The sequence below is a fragment of the Rhinichthys klamathensis genome, unplaced genomic scaffold (genome assembly GCF_029890125.1).
Source record: "Rhinichthys klamathensis goyatoka isolate OS25496 unplaced genomic scaffold, OSU_Roscu_1.1 h1tg000136l_1, whole genome shotgun sequence".
Taxonomy (NCBI): Eukaryota; Metazoa; Chordata; class Actinopteri; order Cypriniformes; family Leuciscidae; genus Rhinichthys; species Rhinichthys klamathensis.
The window spans coordinates 1,239,201-1,258,458 of NW_026606671.1; the positions used below are offsets into that span (position 1 = coordinate 1,239,201).

The 19,258-nt window shown below is 38.2% G+C and overlaps 1 protein-coding gene across 1 annotated transcript; it reads right to left on the reverse strand.

The window, feature by feature from the left end:
- Nucleotides 1-499: 499 nt before the first annotated feature.
- naa15a (N-alpha-acetyltransferase 15, NatA auxiliary subunit a) lies at nt 500-16,003 on the reverse strand. Its single transcript, XM_056257273.1, has 20 exons — nt 15,756-16,003; nt 11,696-11,780; nt 11,487-11,591; nt 10,772-10,929; nt 10,408-10,542; nt 10,125-10,278; nt 8,127-8,246; nt 7,951-8,046; nt 7,766-7,872; nt 7,612-7,684; nt 7,141-7,310; nt 6,567-6,719; nt 4,200-4,328; nt 3,845-4,058; nt 3,521-3,714; nt 3,329-3,437; nt 3,143-3,241; nt 2,923-3,066; nt 1,764-1,861; nt 500-1,678 (listed from the first exon to the last, which is right to left on the reverse strand). The coding sequence occupies exons 1-20, from the start codon at nt 15,807-15,809 to the stop codon at nt 1,472-1,474; spliced, it is 2,604 nt and encodes an 867-aa protein (XP_056113248.1). The 5' UTR covers nt 15,810-16,003; the 3' UTR covers nt 500-1,471.
- Nucleotides 16,004-19,258: the final 3,255 nt, after the last annotated feature.

Consider the following 19,258-nt stretch of genomic DNA (forward strand, 5'->3'; position numbering starts at 1 on the left):
GTCAAATCACAGTTCACTCCCTCAACAGCTATTTGGAGAAACCTGAATATATGAGGAATCCTAATTTCAAAAGTGTGACATCTAGACCTGGACCAAGGCGAAGTTCTAAAATATTTTACAGGGTAGAAACTATGATTGCAAAATATTGATAAAAATTCAAATTTTTACTGGATCAAAATGAAGAAAAGAACAAAGAACTGGCCTTCAAATATTGTTGTGGAACATGGAGAGCCTTGCAGTCAAAAAGGTTGAGAACCATTGCTATAGAACATGAATTAAGGCTATAATTCAGTTTAATATATTTTAAAAGTCATCTTATTTCCAAACAACCAGTAAAAGTAACACCTAAAGGAGTAAACGTAAAACAAATACTCGCAAGCACAAATTTAACTTTAGCAGCCTCTGTATTTCTTGTGGTCTGTATTTTCTAAGAAATGAAATGGTTACATCTTACTGTGTACAACCAAATATGGAAATTAAAAACAAAAAGAGAAGTGCATCACCGTTATGTTATTTTGTTTTATTTGTAACTGTGTGAATGTCACATGACGGGACATTTTCTCAGAATTCAGACAGTGGTATGTTTGATGGAGGGGGGGGGAAAATCATAAACAGAAAGGTTGAAACCAGCATAAGGAGAACCCAAACAATGAGTGGGAGAAAAATAAAATAAGCCAAACAAACCCAAAAGAAACACAGTCACAGTAAAAGGTCCAACAGAAGCCACTGCCGCCTCTTAGATGTTCACTGAATAACCGAAAGGCAGAAGAGGATGAAAGAAAAAAAGAAAAATAAAGAGATGCACGTCTGCCTCTCCTCGGCACTCCAGGTGACCTTTAAATCGGCTGAATTGGCCGAGTCACCTCCCGATTGACATGGTAGTCTTCGACTGCTGGCTCCACCTGGTGGCTGATCCTGGAACTGCTTTGTGCCCAGCAACACAATGTCACATTAATTCACTACCACACACTCCCCCACCCCCCTCCCCAGGTGCCGTCATCTGCATCTAAAAGGTCCGCCCCACAGGTTTGGCACACGACCACGCAAGACAAACCAGGACCAATAGTATTGCTCCTCCTGATATTATTCGGTTCTCTTTAATATTATTTTATATAAATTACTCTTAAAAACATGAGAAGCAAGATGCATGTGTCTGATAAACAGGAATTAGGCCCAATGAGTTCACTGTGACCATCTTGATCAATCTTTCTCTGTAATACCGTTTATTCTGTTCTAGCATAAGAGACGCCATTGGCCATATAAAAAAGAAAAAGAAAAAACAAGATAGAAAGAAAAAAAAGGAGTAAAACGGGGTTTTCCCCTATTGCTTGCTCGCTCGCTCCTGTGAGTAGATGCGAAGGCAGAAGGTAACTGGTCTCGTTAGTGCAGTGGAGTCTCAACCTCTGTGGGGCGTCTGGTCTCAAAATGCTGACGGCCATAAAACGGCCACCCTGCTCACTTCCTGAAATGCTCACATCTCATTGGGCATGTCCTCGTGGTCGCAGGGGGACAGGTCTCCGTTGGTGGTCACCGCAGAGTTGTCCTGGTAACCGGGGGGCATGAAGGCTACAGCGTAGGGATAGACACCGTGGCAAGCCACACGGTATGATTCGACAAATTTCTCCTGCTGCGAGCCCAGACTGCCGTCCCTCAAAGCCTGGAGAGCCTCGGTGCACGTCTAATAGTCACATACAAATGAGAGATGTAGCATCATTCTTTTCTTGTGAAATATCACCAAATGTACACCGAAATAGTTCCTGTACCTGAATGGTACTGCCTGTTAGCGGCTCGTTTAAAGAAGTAGCCAGCTCAGCAGCCATGCTCTCAGAGGACGGGTCCAGAAAGACCATCATTATAGCAGCTGCATACAAAACAAGCAGATTATAAATGCAAAAGTATTGGAAAGTATCTTACACTCATCAAGACTGCAATTATTTGATCAAAAAAGTGTTTTAAAATTATAGTTTTTTTTTTTTTTTTTTTTTTTATGTAACTCGTGATGACAAAGCTGAATTTTCAGAATTATTACTCTAGTCTTCAGTGTCACATGATCCTTCAGAAATCATTCTAATATGCTGAATTGGTGCTCAAGAAACATTTCTTATTATTATCGATGTTGAAAACTTTTTGTGGCCTACGTGGTGTTTTGTGGAACCTCTAATATTTATTTTTATTTTTTATTATTATTATTTCATGAATAGAAAGTTCAAAAGAACTAGCCTGGTTAAAACCAGACCATTCTCAGTTGTAACTGAGTTATGGTCTGGGAAAGCTTCATAGACTAATCATTTCCAGAGGGGCGTCACCAACGGACGTCGCGGATAGACCTAAACCCAATCAGAGCGATGAAGGAGATGACGTATGCAGAGCGGCGGAGAAACATCTCCGAGTGTTGTTCTTTGCTCGGTTTTTAACAAAAAGGAAACGTTCAAATCGCTTAAAACAGACGCGATAGCTGATTCGAACGAGTGCTGTTCGACGGCGGCATCCATCTTTGTAATGTAAGCTGCAAAATCTGCTTCAAAATCCCAGCGCTGTCGTCATCGTGTAAAGCCCGCCCCAACGTTTCTGATTGGTGCCTCGATTTCGACGGATTGGAAATGAGCTTGAATGAGCTCTTTGCCAGACTAACTTTCAGAGCAAATCTAAATTTGCCGGAAGTTGTCTGGGTTTTCCCAGGCTACAAAAGAACAGCATTTATTTAAAATAGAAATCTTTTGTAACATTACAAATGTCTTTACTGTCACTTTTGATCATTTTACTGCATTCTTACTGAATACAATTATTAATTTCTTTCAAAAGATTAAAAATAAAAACAGACCAAAAACTTTCGAACGATAGTGTATACTTACAAATATAACAACTTACAAGTGAAACCAAAATATTGGTTTCTAAAAGTTCAGTAACATCACAAGTGGGTACCTGCAACTCTGTGTGGTATTGAGTTTGCATGTTTGCTCAGGAAGTTCTTGTTGAAAGTCTTGGGGTCACTCTCGCCAAACAGTTTTGTGATCTCCTGCTTCAGAACCGTCTGCACTGCCTCAGGCATGTCCTTACTGTCCGACACTGAAAACAAACAAAAATCTTAGTGGACTTGTATGCTTTTGTTCTATGTGAGGAAAGTATGTCCGCCTTTATGTACCTCCTTTGAAGAATCGCACCAAACACTGGTGGAGCCAGGGGTGATCGGGGTCCAATGAGTAAGCTCTCTTCACCGACTGCAGCATCAAAAGATACTTCTCTACAAACACAAACACACATTATGAGTTTTAAATCACAGAACCGGAAACGTTGTGGATCACTATGTTGAGGTCATCAGTATGGTCACCTTTTCTCAGGTAGATCTCAAAGGCCAGCAGGTGCGTCTCTATTTTATTCTTTACCAAGTTCTTCAGAGGAGTCAGGAACTTAATCGCTTCTTCTAGAGGACTCTCAATCTACAGACAAAAACATGACAATGTGATGAAAAGTCTAAATACGTTATCCTGTAAAGAACAAGTGGTCGTGTCAACACACACACCTTTGCAAGTTTTTCTGGTATGAGCTCCTCTTTAGGTCCTCCAATCTCCTCCTCGTCCTCTTCCTTTTTCTTCTTTTGGTTCTTTAACAGTTTCTCTTTTTCAGCATTCTTCTTTTCCTCTTCTAACTGGGCTTTCTTTTGGGCACGTCTCTGTTTGTTGCGCAATTTCTTCAGCTCCTTGTCTGTCAGGTTGGCTACAGAATAAACAATTATTCAGAAAACAAAACCACCTCATATTTTTGTATACTTTCTCCAAAAAGCAAGGATGGGCCTCTAGACTAGAGGTTTGAATGTGTTGAGTGTGTTTAGTGTGCATGAAGGTACCGTTGTCGGCTTGCGACTCCTTGTTGTCATCAGAGAGCGGGTTATCGTGAAGGCTGAGGTAGATCTCGATGGCCGTACGTGCTGCCTTGAAGTAGAAAGGGTGCATACGCAACACATCCTCTAGTTTGAGCAAATCCACATAGGAGCGCAGCGTCATCTTCCGCATACAGTATGTATGGAAGTCGAACTGGTCATCCGTTATCTCCACAAAATGCTGTGAACAGCAGGATGAAAGTTTCAGGATATTTCGGACCATTCATCTTGAACTAGCTTTGTGTTAAACCAACAGATTTAGCATTGAGCAGATTAAAAGTTGAAGTAAACATCTGACGGTGTCTAATGCTGTAGGACTTACCCTTTCAATTTCATGGCACTTCTTCAGCGCGTCTCCGTATTTGTTCAAGGACTTGTAGGCCAGAGCACATTCTGTCTGGAACCACATGCACTGCATCTCATTCAGATTCTCTACCGCAGAGGTTCCTTCCTGCAGGAAACAACAAAGATCAGATACACTCAGATTGATATGTTTTTGGCACTAAGACAGATCATCCCTGGAAAAATAAATGTGAGAAATTAAAAAGGTCAATATGTAAGGTCAAAAGGAAAGCAAGTCCCACCAGTTAGTTACAAGTGCTAAGTGAATTACCGGTTAAAGCATTACCAGTCAGATTTTACTGTAAAGTGGGCATTAACATAAAAAAAAAAAGTGTTTTTATTTTTGGTGAAAAATTTCAGAAAAAATTTTTCTCCTTAAACATTACTGAAACTTAGTCTTTCAACGTAATTGGACTCTCTATTCTCTCAAGCCAAAAATACAGCTGCCGAGATAATGCCAAGATTGCCCCCAAATGAATGAACTTGTCTTTTAAAGGGACTTTAAATATTAGCTAAAGGAACATACTTGGATTCAAAGTTTGATAGATTTTATGTTTTTGAAAGAAGTCGTTTATGCTCACAAAGGCTGCATTTAACCAATCAAATAGTGAAAACTGTAATACGGGGAAATATTACAATTTAAAATAACGATTATCTGTTTTAACGTATTTTAAAATGAAAACTATTCCTGTTAAGGCAAAGTTGAATTTGTGATAGATTTTTTTCAAGATTCTTTGATCAATAAGAATGACAGCATTATTAGAAATAAAAAACTTTTGTGACATTCTAAATGTCTTTACTGTCACTTCAGATCAGTTTAATGCATTATGTGAATACAAGTATTAATGTCTTGAACAAAATCTTACAGACCCCAAATTTTTGAATTGTAGTGTAAAGGGCTAGACATTAACTTTTTTGCTCACAAGCAAAAAAGGGTGTAAAACCCTTTTTCCCCATATTGCTTGCTCATAATTTCGCAGCAGGTATATTAGGTTGCTGTCAATTTAAAACCTGATGCAGGGATCTATCATTCTGTTACACATGCGTTTCCTTTCTCAACTTTTTAAGTTCACTTAAAACGTAACTGACTGTTTACGTGAATACTCGCCAAGACCGGCATTTTGACATTACTTTGTGTGTATTTGAGTTTAAAGGGATAGTTCACTTTGAAATTAATTTTTGGTAAGTTTTAGCTTACCTCAAGGGCATCCAAGATGTAGGTGTCTTTGTTTCCGCAGTAGTTTCAATTTTGATATTTTTAGGTCAAACCGTTCTTGTCTGTCAGTCATATAATGCAGGTCTATGGTCACTTCCTCAAAGAGCATGCACAGAGAAGTCCAAATTAAACATGATTTAATGACTCGTAAATGTAATTGATGGCCTAAGACACGAAACGAGCGGTTTGTGTAAGAAAACGAACAGTATTTATATCGTTTTTACCTCTTGTAAACACAGCCACGTCCAAGTGATCTGAGGGCGCCGGCGCTTCGGTCTTTTCCGGAAAGCGCCGGAAGTGATCTCTCGCGCGTGTACGTCACTCATTGTTTACACAGAACAGAGATTGTAGGTAAGACGGCTAATTAAAATGGTACTAATTTGCGCTTATCCGGGATGTTTAAACTGTCGTAAAAAAAAAAAAAAAAAAAAAAAAAAAAATTGTATGAGTGACGTACACACGCGAGAGATCACTTCCGGCGCTTGCCGGAAAAGACCGAAGCGCCCGCGCCCTCAGATCACTTGGACGTGGTTGTGTTTACAAGTGGTAAAAACTATAAATACTTCTCACACAAACCGCTCGTTTCGTGTCTTAGGCCATCAATGTGTACTTACATTTATGAGTCATTAAATCATGTTTAATTTGGACTTCTCTGTGCATGCTCTTTGAGGAAGTGACCATAGACCTCCATTATATGACTGACAGACAAGAACGGTTTGACCTAAAAATATCAAAATTGAAAATACTGTGGACACAAAGACACCTACATCTTGGATGCCCTTGAGATAAGCTAAAACATACCAAAAATTTATTTCAAAGTGAACTATCCCTTTAAGCACAATAAGCAGCGCAAAAAAACTCAATTTAGTACTGAGAGGCGGCTTTATGTGTGTGCACTTTGGGTGAGAGCACAAATTATGCGAGAATGAGTTAAATAAGGCACAATAGTTTAAAAGACTACAATTTAAAAATGTATATATTTATTATATATAAAATTCAACCCGCCTAAGTGGCTAGTAGGAACGACTGCTTTATACACCTGAAATCCACCCGTGGGTTGGCAGTTGTTAATGTCAAGCCCTGGTAGTGTATAAGCAATAATTAGTGTCATTTGAGCTTAACCACACTAACCCGTGTGAACTTGGAACACATCTCTTCAGCCTCCTTGATAAGGCCAGCCTTGAGCAAATACTTGGCACACTTAGAGTTGATGAAGCGGTCAGCAGTGTCCAGAGCCTGGGCCTCGTCCATCCACCGAGCAGCTTCACGGATGTTACCCGCATGCTTTCAAGAGTACAAGAGCGAGATGGAAAATAAGTCACTCTCTCAAGTTCTGTTCAATGGTTCAGGTTCTGTCTCGAGAATATTTTGAAACACTTCTCAAACGTAAAGGTGTGTCATTTCGTTAAAGGAACACGCCGACTTTTTGGGACTTTAGCTTATTCACCGTATCCCCCAGAGTTAGATAAGTCCATACATACCCTTTACATCTCCATGTGTGCTGTAACTCTGCCTGACGCACCCACCGCTAGCCTAGCTTAGCACAAAGACTGGAAGTAATTGGCTCCAGCTAGCATACTGCTCCCAATAGTGACACAATATTCTCACAGTGTGTACAAATAAAGTCCCAAAAAATGTCTGCGTGTTCTGTTAACTCCTGATGCAAAGTACCTCAGTTTGTTTCGTCGACCCGAGTGTGTTTTACCTTGTATATCTTCGCCTTGATGAGGAAGAGCTCTATGAGGGTGGGGGTGCTTTCAATGGCTGTGTTGATGTATTCGAGGGCAAGCGTCTGTTTGCTGATATGGTTGAAATGCTGAGCCAGGAAAAACTGAACCCACAGTAGAGTGGTGGGTGGCTCTGTTTTCCCGTCATCTACAAATTCAGTAACATGTCCACAGTGAGAAATGTAGCACCATCCACACCATTACAAGGCAAGGCAAGTTTATTTATATAACACATTTCATACACAAATGGTAATTCAAAGGGCTTTACATAGAAAAGGAATTAAAATAATCATAAAATAATCACAACATATGCATAAGAAATAAAAATAGCATGCATAAGAAAAAAAATAACAATCATATTTAACTAAAGGCTAAAATACTCTTCCTATTCCTATAATACTATTCCTTCAACTGCCATCCGTCATTAAAATCGGTTTACAAGTACTCACCATTTTGGTTGAACATTTTACAGGTTCTTAAACTTTTTTCATAGCCCACAACTAACTCTTCAATAATCGCTACCTGCAAAAGACGGAAAGAAATTTTCTAATTTGTTGAAGTGCATAAATTTCTACACATCTCTAGGTCATATTGTCATCTCACCTTGTCTTTGTGGTGGTAGAGTGATTTGAGTGTAGTAAAGACAGGAGGGCATCCTTTGCTAAAGTTCATCCTCAGGTAGCGATCCAAACACTCTCTAAACTTCTCACCTGCAATAAAAAAAAAGCGGTCATATACACAGACACATTATGAGAGCATAACAGCCTTATTGATTTGACAAGACTGACCTGTGAGGAAGCTGAGAGGAAGTCTTCTTGGCACCAGGCCTTTAGGATACTTAACCCAGGCATCTTCATAGATTTTCTGCTTCTCCTCGACACTCTCTGAAAGCAGCATGACATAATAAGGGCTAACAGAAATGAAAATCAGACAAGATTTGCTGCGTTCATTATAATGTGTTTACTTGGTTTGAGTGCTTTTTCCAGCCCTTGATAGTAGCTCCAGTTCTCAGGGTTTCTCTCCAACAGTCGGCGGTAAACCTCCGTAGCTTCACCAGCCCGGTCTAACTTCAGAAGCAGCTCTCCTACACATATACCAACACACTTTGCTTTAGAGAAACTGCGACAGCGCATGATAAACGAGTTCCCAGATAACACACAAAAGGATGCACCCTTATTAAGTTCTAGCTAACAGCGGTAATATACAGATTCATATTAAAGGGGCATTATGCAGAAATCCTGTTTTTGCCAAACAGCGACCCCTAGAGTTACTGTGGAGTGCTTGAATTTAACGTTACTGTCGTAAATACCACTCACTCAGAGCGTAACATGGCCTGTTACATAGATAGTATACAATAGTACATTGTTTAATTTGTCGTTTAATGAGATATAATATATGTTGTTAGTGGTGATAATTTTCACGTGATTAAATACATAGATCCGACAATTATCCCTATGAACTTTAATGGTCCAGAGGCAGAACTTTTGCCAAGTGTGTCAGAGGTTCTGGGTTCTAGTCGGTACTAGTAGTATAGTTTATTTTCCTCATCAAAACCGATTGTTTATTAGTGGTTGTATTTCAAGCAGGGACATGTTTTTTGTGCATTAGGTTTTGTGATTTTACCATAACAAAATATAGAGAGTCTCTCAGTCCCCGCAACGGATTCAGGCGCGCGTCACAACAGAACACTGTAACTTATCTGCACCACTGATCGCAGAGGCAACGAGCACTTTGGTCACTTGATTTCAAAAATAACACATTTCAGATCGCCTCTTATTTAACAAATGGACGAAATGAATGCTCTACTAGAGTTACCTGGAGATGTTTTATTTGTTTGTAATGGTACATCCGTGCCGCGAGAAGTTTCAATGGGGACATAACACACCCGCAAATTATGCCTATGCTCGTGTCCGACTCCTCGCTCGGTCAGTCTGCCGTTTCCTCTTTCTCTGTTCCTCCGACAATGCTTTCCTAGCTTTCTGCATCTTATATGCCGGCTCAGCCATGACGATAGTGTGACAAACTCCATCTATCTACCTTGTTCCTGTGTGTATGTGTGCAGTTGCCGTAAAGGAATATGTTACATCGCGAGAGCTGATATCACGCGATACTTCCTGGCGCGGCCCGCCGCACCGAAGTTGCAAGTGAGATTTTTTAGCTCACAGGCACCAGGGGGGGTCGAGAGGGCCCACCATTCAACCCGAAAGAAGTTATATAAACATTTCAATAACTCTGAAGCTGTTCAGTTAAGCTAAAAAAGCTGCATAGTGTCCCTTTAAATGGTGTTGTTTTGTCTAAATAAATTAAAAAAACACTACCATTCAAAAGTTTGGGGTCAGTAAGATTTTTTTTTAGAGAAATTAATGCTTTTTTTCCAGCAAGGACGAATTAAACTGATCAAAGTGGGCAATACAGATTCTTATGTTACAAAAGATTTCTATCTAAAATAAATGCTGTTCTTTGATCATACGATTCAACAAATATTCTGTTTTCAACATCGATAATAAGAAATGTTTCTTGAGCATCAAATCAGCATAATAGAATGATTTCTGAAGGATCATGTGACACTGAAGACTGGAGTAATAATGCTGAAAATTCATCACAGGAATAAAGAATATTTTAAAATGTAGTTATTTTATATTGTAAAATATTATATTATATTATATTAATTTGCTGTATTTTTATCAAATAAATGCATCTTCAATGAGCGTAAAAGACTTTTTTCAAAAACATTTTTAAAAAATCTTACAGACCCCTTTTGAACAATAGTTAAATAATGAAAAATGTATAAGTGAATTTAGGCATTACAACATTATATTGTGCAGTATTTAAATATGAATATTCATTTTGAGATTTGCTCAAACTTTTAACTAAGTGAGCATTAGATTGCAGCAAAGTTGATCTAGAAGTAAAAAAGGAAAGCATGCACAGTTAAACATCCAATCATGTTATAAAAACACACCTCGTATCTCCTCTACAGCCAGTTTGTCACAGATCTGTTTTTCATAGTTGGTCAGGTGATCAAGGGCTTCTTTGATAAGCCCGGCCTCCCTCAACAGCTGATTCTGATACAGCAAAAGCTCGCTGTACTCGTAATCCACTTTCTCTGGAGATGTCTGAAATACAATCATCCACAATCCTCAGTGGCATTCAAAAACAAACACTTGGTGGCATCCCCTACCCAAGCTTTTCACAAAAATAAACAGTGCAGGTGACATAACTGTAAGGAAGTGATGAAAAAATACCTGTTGTGTTTTGCGGAACTCTTCCACTATCTTAGCCGCCATCTCATAATCTTCCAGAAGGTGGTACGCAATGGCATATCCAATCCAGGAGGCTCTTTGAGCTGGACGCAACTGCAGTAACTGGTACCTGGTCTCCTGTGAGAGAGAAATGAGACAAGTGACAATTATTATAATGTGCATATTTCAAATTTTATATAAATACAAATATGAATTATAATACAAAACATAATATCACCATAACAATTTAAGTGAAAGGATGACTTTGGAAAAAATATAAATCAACAGTATTTTAACTGGCTTTTTCCATGGAACATAGTAATTTCCTGACATAGTTATACAAGCACTTCCATTCAAAATAACTTACCCGGTAACCTTCGAGGTCTCTCATTTGGATCTGCAGCAGTGAGAGATCTCTGAGGATCTGCAGATTGTCTTTGTCCCATTTAAGAGCATTCCTGTAGCACTTGATGGCCTCGTCATACTTCTTATCCGAGCGCTGAAGCAAACCATACACGTGCCAACCTGAAGAAGAGTTAAGGACAGGAAACTGCACTGCGCCTATTGCTGAATTTTTTTTTTTTTTTTTTTTTTTGGGTGGAGTTGGGTAGTGATGTTGTAATCAAATTCTGATAAATCGATTTTTCTGCTAAAAATTGTGATTGCCATTTAAAATGAAATAAAAAACAAAAAAGCTCCAGGTTTGCAGTGCTTGTATGTAGAGCTGCACAATTTAGCCAAAAATGTTGTGATTATATCAATAAGACTTTTATTTTAAGTTTTGGGATCAATAAAAATATTAAACAAGAAATATTTACACGTAAAAAAAAAAAAAAAAAAAAAAAAATGAAGAAAAATAATAAAAAACTGTCACGCTTAACTCTTATTTAAGTAACTTGTGTTGTGAGATGATCAGTGCCGTACAGTTGCCAGGCACCTAAAATTAAGATTTACAAAGTACCTCAAACTGGGTTTCATTCACTAGTAATTACGTACGTTCATACGTACGCAAAAATTACTAATCCTTCTTTTGACAATGCTTTTCATGAATCTACTGTCAATGGGAAAAGTGTTAAGGATACAGACATGACTCTTCAGATCGTTTCGTAAACCTCGTCGCACTAGATCATACGCCTCCTCCTTTCGGCCCAAGCAATTCAGAGTCAGTCCCTTCATTGCGAGGGTCTCTGAGGGATGGGGGGGGGGAAAAAGAGATGATCATGTGCTCAACCAATTTAATTATTCAAAATGCTGAGAAAATGAAGTAATTAATGTCCGAGAATGGTCTTACCTCCGTGTTCGGCAAACTTCGGGTTGAACAGGATCTGTTTGCAAAACTTGAGGCCATTTCTGTACTGCTTGTGTTCGTAGCATCTCTGCAAGACATACAAAAGGGAAACGCACGCTCACTAAAAACACTTTCACTGTGCATTAGGCAAAATGAAAGTACAGTAGAGGTGTGTGGTTAGAGATGTACAGCTTCTGAACACTTCAAACCAGAAACATCAAGCCAAAACCTCACCGAAAGTAGGTGTGAGACACATAATAACCAATGCACACTGAGTCTATGATACAAATGTGAATCACCTTGGCACTCTGTGATGACACAAGAGAACACAAAGGTTAAAAGATTTCATGAACTCCTGCAAAGACATGTGCTGGATAATCAAAAAAAATCTGAGAAGGCGGCTGCACCTTCTGTAACAACGTCCCCCTTACAGATCTGCTGTATATTAGATGTAACTCTTATTAAAGTACTTCACAATGCAGAGTTCCTACACATTTTCCATTTCAAAATTCCATACTTTTCCAGACTCAAATTTCCAGACCTCCCAACTATTTTCAGACCACATTTAACACAAATGGTTCATACAGCATTATTTTTGGTAAACATTAGTCATCTGTAAATATTTTTATTTTCACTGTTTTTCTCGAAATAACACTCGCACAGTCTGATTTAGGTGATCAGTAATCACTAAACTTTTAGCATGAAAACACTCTGCATGTAGGACTGCATATTGACATACATTTCACGATTCGATATGAATATGCAATATAGTGCATTATATTTAGCAAAATGCTCCTCTAGCGTTCATTTTTCAAGCTGACTAACAAGTTTACGGTCATTGAAAGGCTTTTCTGAGGTAAACGTAACATTACAAACTGTTTTATTGATGTCTTCCCGCAGTTGAAACACTGAGCGATTATGTAAAATGATACGGATTTCGGTAAGTTGTACTGTATCTTTCAACATTCCTTCTGATGTTCGTTCATGTTTATATGGTGCTGTAACTAGTAGTCAAGCGGAAGAGATGATCGGTGTTCACGTGCTGACATTAAAGAGCACCAAAACAGTATTTATTGTTTGAATTTTGTAATAAAATGGACAGAATTTGAAAGCTGAGACTTTGTTTCACATCAAAAGTAACAATGCACAAAACTTACTGTGATTTATTGAATGGGAGGCATACTACAAAGTTTTAGAAATTCCTAATTTTGTACTTTAGAAAACTGAATAGGGGCAATAGTCTGGAAAAACAAATATTTTTCCATACTTATCCAGACCTGGAAATTACTCAATTTAAATTCCATACTTTTCCAAAGAGCAAATTAGGAACCATGACAATGCTACTAAAACGCCTGTGCCAGGCTCAGAAGAAAAAAGGCTATGACTGTGAGACGTTGATTACAAACAGATTCCAATCTACTTTGGTCACCACAACAGTTTTGACATCCCATGAAAGCTGTCTGCCAAATATCGACATAACAGTAACGTGAAGGAAAGCCCTTCTAACATAAGCATGTTTAATGAACAGAGCTCATTAGGCACTGCTGTTCACATAATCATGACTAAAAGTAATGTGTGAGTTGAAAAAAAATGTAAATCACAATAAAGACTTCTAGCAATTCAAGCTCCCTCCATGTGCCAGAAGAGAAACAGATGTTAGAAAACTCAACAACAACAAAAAACAACAACGTCAGATGACTTTAAATGTCTAACTTTGCATTCTGGAACAAGAAAAGTCAGGATAGTCTAATAATCAGTAATAACAACTACTTGGGGCTATTTCTCGACTGGTCATTAATGCACATTACTAAGAGCCAAGACTGGACAAGCAGCTGTTGAGTCACTATGACCTAAAACAATATCCAAAAGCACAAAGAATTTCATAAGAACAAAAGTGCCTCATTTGGATTGGATGTATGAAACTATTTCCATTAGTTCTCTATCAGAGTAGTCACATGACCAGCTTTGTCTCAAACCCTAACTAGACTATTGTCAAACTAGACCTAACTGTATAGGTAAACAGCTTAATAGGTTTGGAGACACAGCCAACCTGTCAAGCTAGTCTCCCAGAATACATTTGCTTTTGGTTTCTGCATGAACTATATTAAAAACCTATGAAATCACAATTAAGGTTCTATAGCTTTTAGCCAAAGAGTGTCAGCTTCTTTGAGGCCATCTATATACAAGTGTACTCTTATAATTATTCACAAATAATAAATTCCAAATTTATAAAAGCAAATTATAACTAATTAATTTAAACTTAACGGTAGGGAGCTTAACGAGCTAGCTTTGAAAGCATGAGATCCCACTCTTCAGAGCCACTCCTCCTTCAAAACACATGCACGAATCAAAACTGAACAGCACCAAAACACTTATGCTGCGTTCCAGGCAGGTTTTTGAGCACGTAAATCCCGACTTCAAACCACGACTCAGGACTTTGTAGCATTCCAGGCCAGTCACGCCAAACTACCTGAGCGCAATATACATACTTATTTTTTCAGACACATAACATTGTAATACATAATCGTGTGTGTATTATTATCATTATTATTATATTATTATTAATTTGACTGCAACGTTATATTGTCCTAAAGTGTATTCTCACTGTGTACCGCCTGCAGAAACACTGCATCCGTAGGGGCTGCCATTGTTGTTTTGTATGGTTTTGCGGGCTATGTGACGTCAGAACTCGTAACTGGGAGTACATCGATCTAGTACGAGTTCACGGGTGGGAAGTCACGGGTTTGACTGCCGTTCCAGTGCACTTTCACCGGTATAAGGTTGGAAAAACACGGGTTACAGGTTGCCTGGAACGCGGCATTACACGCACAGCAGATTCTGCAAAGCGTCATGAGATGGCGTTAAATTACCTCATGTCTCAAAGCACATAACATTACCATAATAATAAACTTAACTTACAGAACACTTACTTGTACCACCTGACTGCTGCACTTTCATTTCGGGATTGATAGTGTTGACATAGAAACGCATAAATCCGAGTCTAAGGACGTGAACAGCTTCGGGTAGAACATCACAGGTTGCCATCTTATAATTACGGTTACGACATGGCGTGAACGCAGAAGCTCATCGTTTTGGTTCAGGAGGAACTATAAAAGATGACTGCTGTTTGTTTACAGTGCCGGGTGACTGTGTCATGTCTGCATGAGCAGGGTGCTTGGAAGTATGGAAATACATACGTTGACAGGCAGGTAGGACATCATATCAATGTATTCAGACCGAATGAAATGATTGGACGAACATTTTTTTGGTCCTGACTCCTGAGACTTCCACATAAGATATATGTACATGTTTTAATATTAAGACCACTTCTATTATTGATTGCTATCAGGATGTGAAGAGAGTTTCAACCATTATAACAAAAATGTTTATAAAAACAAATTGTCTACCCAACCTTTAACGGGGTAAATCAATATATATTGCAGGCACTTAATATAAAAAAATGACTCATCTAGCATTACACAGAATTGTGTTAACCAAAATCTATCAAGTATGATAACGTCCCACTCCCTGATATAACCACCACACATGATTAATGAGTTAGTTTGTCCAGTTAGCATCTGACAGCAGTTTTTGAGGGGTGGCGTTCAGGTACTAATAAAAGTGTCAATACACAATAATAAAGGTGGGTTTAAAGTATTTTTTTTAGTATTTTTACTTTTGTATTATTACATTTGCGTAACGATTCTGTACACACTAACGTAACTATTGCAATAAAGCGACTTTATAGCACTGTTTAATGGTTATTCCGGCCACAGCTATCAAATCACTGATCTTTGCGCTTAACGTGCTAAGGTAGTTAGCTGCTCGGTGTCAGGCAAGTTCATCTGCTCTCAAAGTGCGTGAATGTGCATGAGCTAATAGTCATGTTACGAGTATTAAAGCAACGCCAATGCTCTCTGTTAGCTTGCAAAATACTCTTAGGAGGTTTCTCGTGAGGTCAGCAGAGAGAGATCCTGGCTAAAATAGGAAGCCGACTGGCACACGCTTCCTTTCTATTATTAACGATCCAGCGTTCGTTTGCAGATATATTCCCCCAACTTACCAATATTCTCTTAAAGAGAGCGTTCTCCTTCGGCGGTAGAGTTATCGAAGGCATGCTTCTAGCTTTTGAGTGTTGATCACCGTGACTTTGCTCTAATCATGAATCGGAATCTGCGATCGTCTGGCCGGATTGTCTGCTGTATCGTAAAAGCCCCCCGAACTTCGCTGTCTGGGGCTCCTCGACTTCACGTGGTGACAGCAGGCCCCCCTTCAGAACCAAAATGGCGACGGTGCTTCTCCCCGGGTCAAACGGTGAACTGCGCATGCGTCGAGTGTGCAGCATTTCCGAGGCGGGGATGAAATAGTTTTTATATATTTTTATTTATTTATTTATATATATATATTATAAAATTAAGATATATAATTATATGAAATAAATACACAAAGTGTAAGAAAATGACAGTTTGCCTTTTTGACGTTATTATAATTATAATCAATGTTTCTGAGACAGGATTATTATGCATATTATTATACAATATGCATGTATTATTCCAATGAAAACATCAATAATTATTTTTTTATTTAAAAGTTTAATATTATTTTTTTATATTCAAGTTTTTTTTTTTGTTTTTTTTTTTTAGGAAAATTTCACATACACAAAAATAAATTGTCAGGGTCAAAGCTAGATGTCAGTTACAGAGAGGACTTGATATTTTTCATGAAATAGAGTTTTCAATGAATGGTTGTTATGTTCACTCTGGCACATTTGTATGCATTTGTATATTTTTGTATACTGCTGTATACTTTGTTCCAATCACAAAACACAGTATGGAGGTGAATGAGTCTTTCATATTGGTCGACGTATTTCTAATGGAAGCTCTGTTCTCACTGCTGAATTAATTTTATGGGCTCTATGGTGAATTGAGTTAGTGAAACCTAGAAGTCCTCATCTGCTCTGATTCTGCAGCAGAATATTTCAGAGTAGGAAAATCTAAAGCTTGTCCTGACATTGTAAATGGCATCTTGAATGTGTTTTTTAGAGCTATAGGTTTGCTGGGTTCCCAGGACGCTGGGGTGAGAGGGAATGAGCAAGTGGATAACATTGCAAAGGAGAGGAAGAGAAGATGTCCATGTATTATTAGGGAGAGTGGAACTGAGAGAACAAATTAAAGAGGGCTTAATAAAAGAATGGCAGACAGGGTGGGAAAAGGAAATTAGGGGTAGACATACTTTTCTATACAACCTGAAGTTAGGAAAAGATGTTCCTGTAACTTTTTGTCCCGCAGGGACACAGTTAAAATGTGTAGATTGAGGTTGGGGCACTGTGGGTTAAATTATTCTTTCTGCATTGTAGCATGGCTTGTGAATGTGGGAGTTTTGAGACACATGTTTTCCTGGAATGCAGAAAGTATAGGGCAGAAAGAAATAAACTGGCTGGACTTGGAGGCTTTTTCTGTTTTATCTTTGTTTGGACACAGTGACGAGCATAAACTGATCTCCAAGGCAGTTCTTCAGTTCTTGCATGACACAGGACTGTGTGTAAGAATTTAGTTCAAACTTTGACCTGTGAAGGGCAGTAATACGCTCAGTAGTGTCTACACTGCCGGAATCCTACAAGAAGAAGAACAATGAATCTTTCACATAGGTCTTTCATTGGTGATCGATTACTCTACGTGCCACTAGGTCATCCAGTCCTGGCTGCAGGAAGGAAAGACAATCGAGCAAAGATCGAATTTTGTCTGGTAGAGAAACACCGTCAAAATGCTTCTCGGCCGGTTATTTTTGCGGACTTCAACTGTCAATAAGAGTGAGTACGGCTATGCGAATTGTATTTGGCGTACATTATAGTCCCAGTACATTTACTTGGTAAATTTGTTCACTCGCCTTATCTTAGCAAAGGAGTAACGTTATAGCCTGACCTTTCTTAGCTTAGCAAGACTAGCAACACAGCACCCAATGCATTTACAACTCATGTATGAGGTATATATATATATTATATATATGTATATTTATTTTAACATTTTAGAATAAAATGTGCACATTATAATGTCCATATATATATGCAGTCTAGTAGGTATGTCTTAATGATATGGCCATTTTCAGGTGTTCGTGAATTACAAGCAAAGGACAAAGATTTGTTTTCACAAATTTTGTTTTTGTCTTCTTGATAATAAATCCATTCATATACAAACTATCAACTTAGATATAACAGGTACTAAAACTGTCTAAAAAAATCAGACTGCATTAAATATAGATTGTTTTGATGATCGCTTTTCTCTCTTTTTCAGTGGTTAGTAGAAATGCTTATACAGCATCCAAACCTGATCCCTCCAAGCCAAACATGCTGAGAGTAGGACTGGCATTTGGAAGTACAGCTGTCTTGTGGGCACTGGTAACTCATTTTAAATGATATCTCATACATGCACACAAACTTACACCTGTTTTTAAGTTTCCTAAACACTCTCTCTGTTCCCCACCAGCTGTTCAAGCAACACAGCACTGATGTGCATGAGTACAAAACAAGGAATGGGTTAGAGTAATTCACAAGGCCATGTAAGTAAAACCATTACCATTTCCTTATTCGGTGTGAGATTGGAAACCTTGTGAAACCAAAATGCCAGTTGTTGAAGCAGTTATCTAAAAATGTATGTCTGTTGTTGAAGTTTTATTTTTATATATATATATATAAAAAACTAAATAACATACCTGTTAATTGATCTTTTTTACGTGAGATGATGCCATGCTAATGAAGTAATAATAGTCATTGTTTTTTTTCCTCTTTAGGGCATTGATTGCTCTGTGCTTCATGGATCTTCTGTTTTTCCTGTTTCGATGTTCCTCTGCTATTAAATGATGTACAATAATGTTAAATAAAGTTGTGTATATTTGCCTCTAGTCACTCTCTCCTGGCTCCAGCTAACATGAGTTGTCGAGATATATTAGATTAAATACATATGGCTTCCCTTTGTTCCCTTCAATTCAGTGTAATGATGTGGTTTATAAGCAAAACAATTACAGAATCATTCTTGCAAATTGTCCCCTAGTTTCACAGATAAGGTTTAAGCCTGGTCCCAGACTTAAATGCATGTTTTAGCTGTTTTAACTGAAAGCAATATGCACTGACATATCTTTAAAATTTTAAGATATATCTCAAGATGCACACCATTAATGTTTTTTTTACTAAAGCACATTTATAAAAGGTACTTAAATGTCCTAATTGAACTAATGTCTAATCCTGTCTTAACCGTACTGAGCCGTACCAGCAGTGGAAAAGCGCCATAAGCCCTGCCTGTGAAACCAGGCCTAAGTGTATAAGGTAAATATCATTGTCAGTTGTTTCAACATTTAGTGTCATCAAACCAGTGATATCCCAAAATTCAATTTTTAAGATTGTATGGAGTCAATTAGATTAATGTGGTCAGGTAAAACAGCAAGTATGTTAGATGTAATGGTAAATATTGTTTGCCAAGGTCTCATTATAGTATACTAATTAATAGGCCACAGAGCTTTGGACAATGTCTTGTTTTATTACTCCGTACAGCTTTTCAACACGCAGCTAAGCAC

Coding starts and splice junctions, on each gene's coding strand:
- naa15a (XM_056257273.1), bottom strand. CDS start 15,809: ATGCCTTCGATAACTCTACCGCCGAAGGAGAACGCTCTCTTTAAGAGA. Junction 8,047..8,126: donor GGAAAAAGCACTCAAACCAA/GTAAACACATTA, acceptor TGCTGCTTTCAG/AGAGTGTCGAGGAGAAGCAG. Junction 7,873..7,950: donor TCCTCTCAGCTTCCTCACAG/GTCAGTCTTGTC, acceptor TTTTTATTGCAG/GTGAGAAGTTTAGAGAGTGT.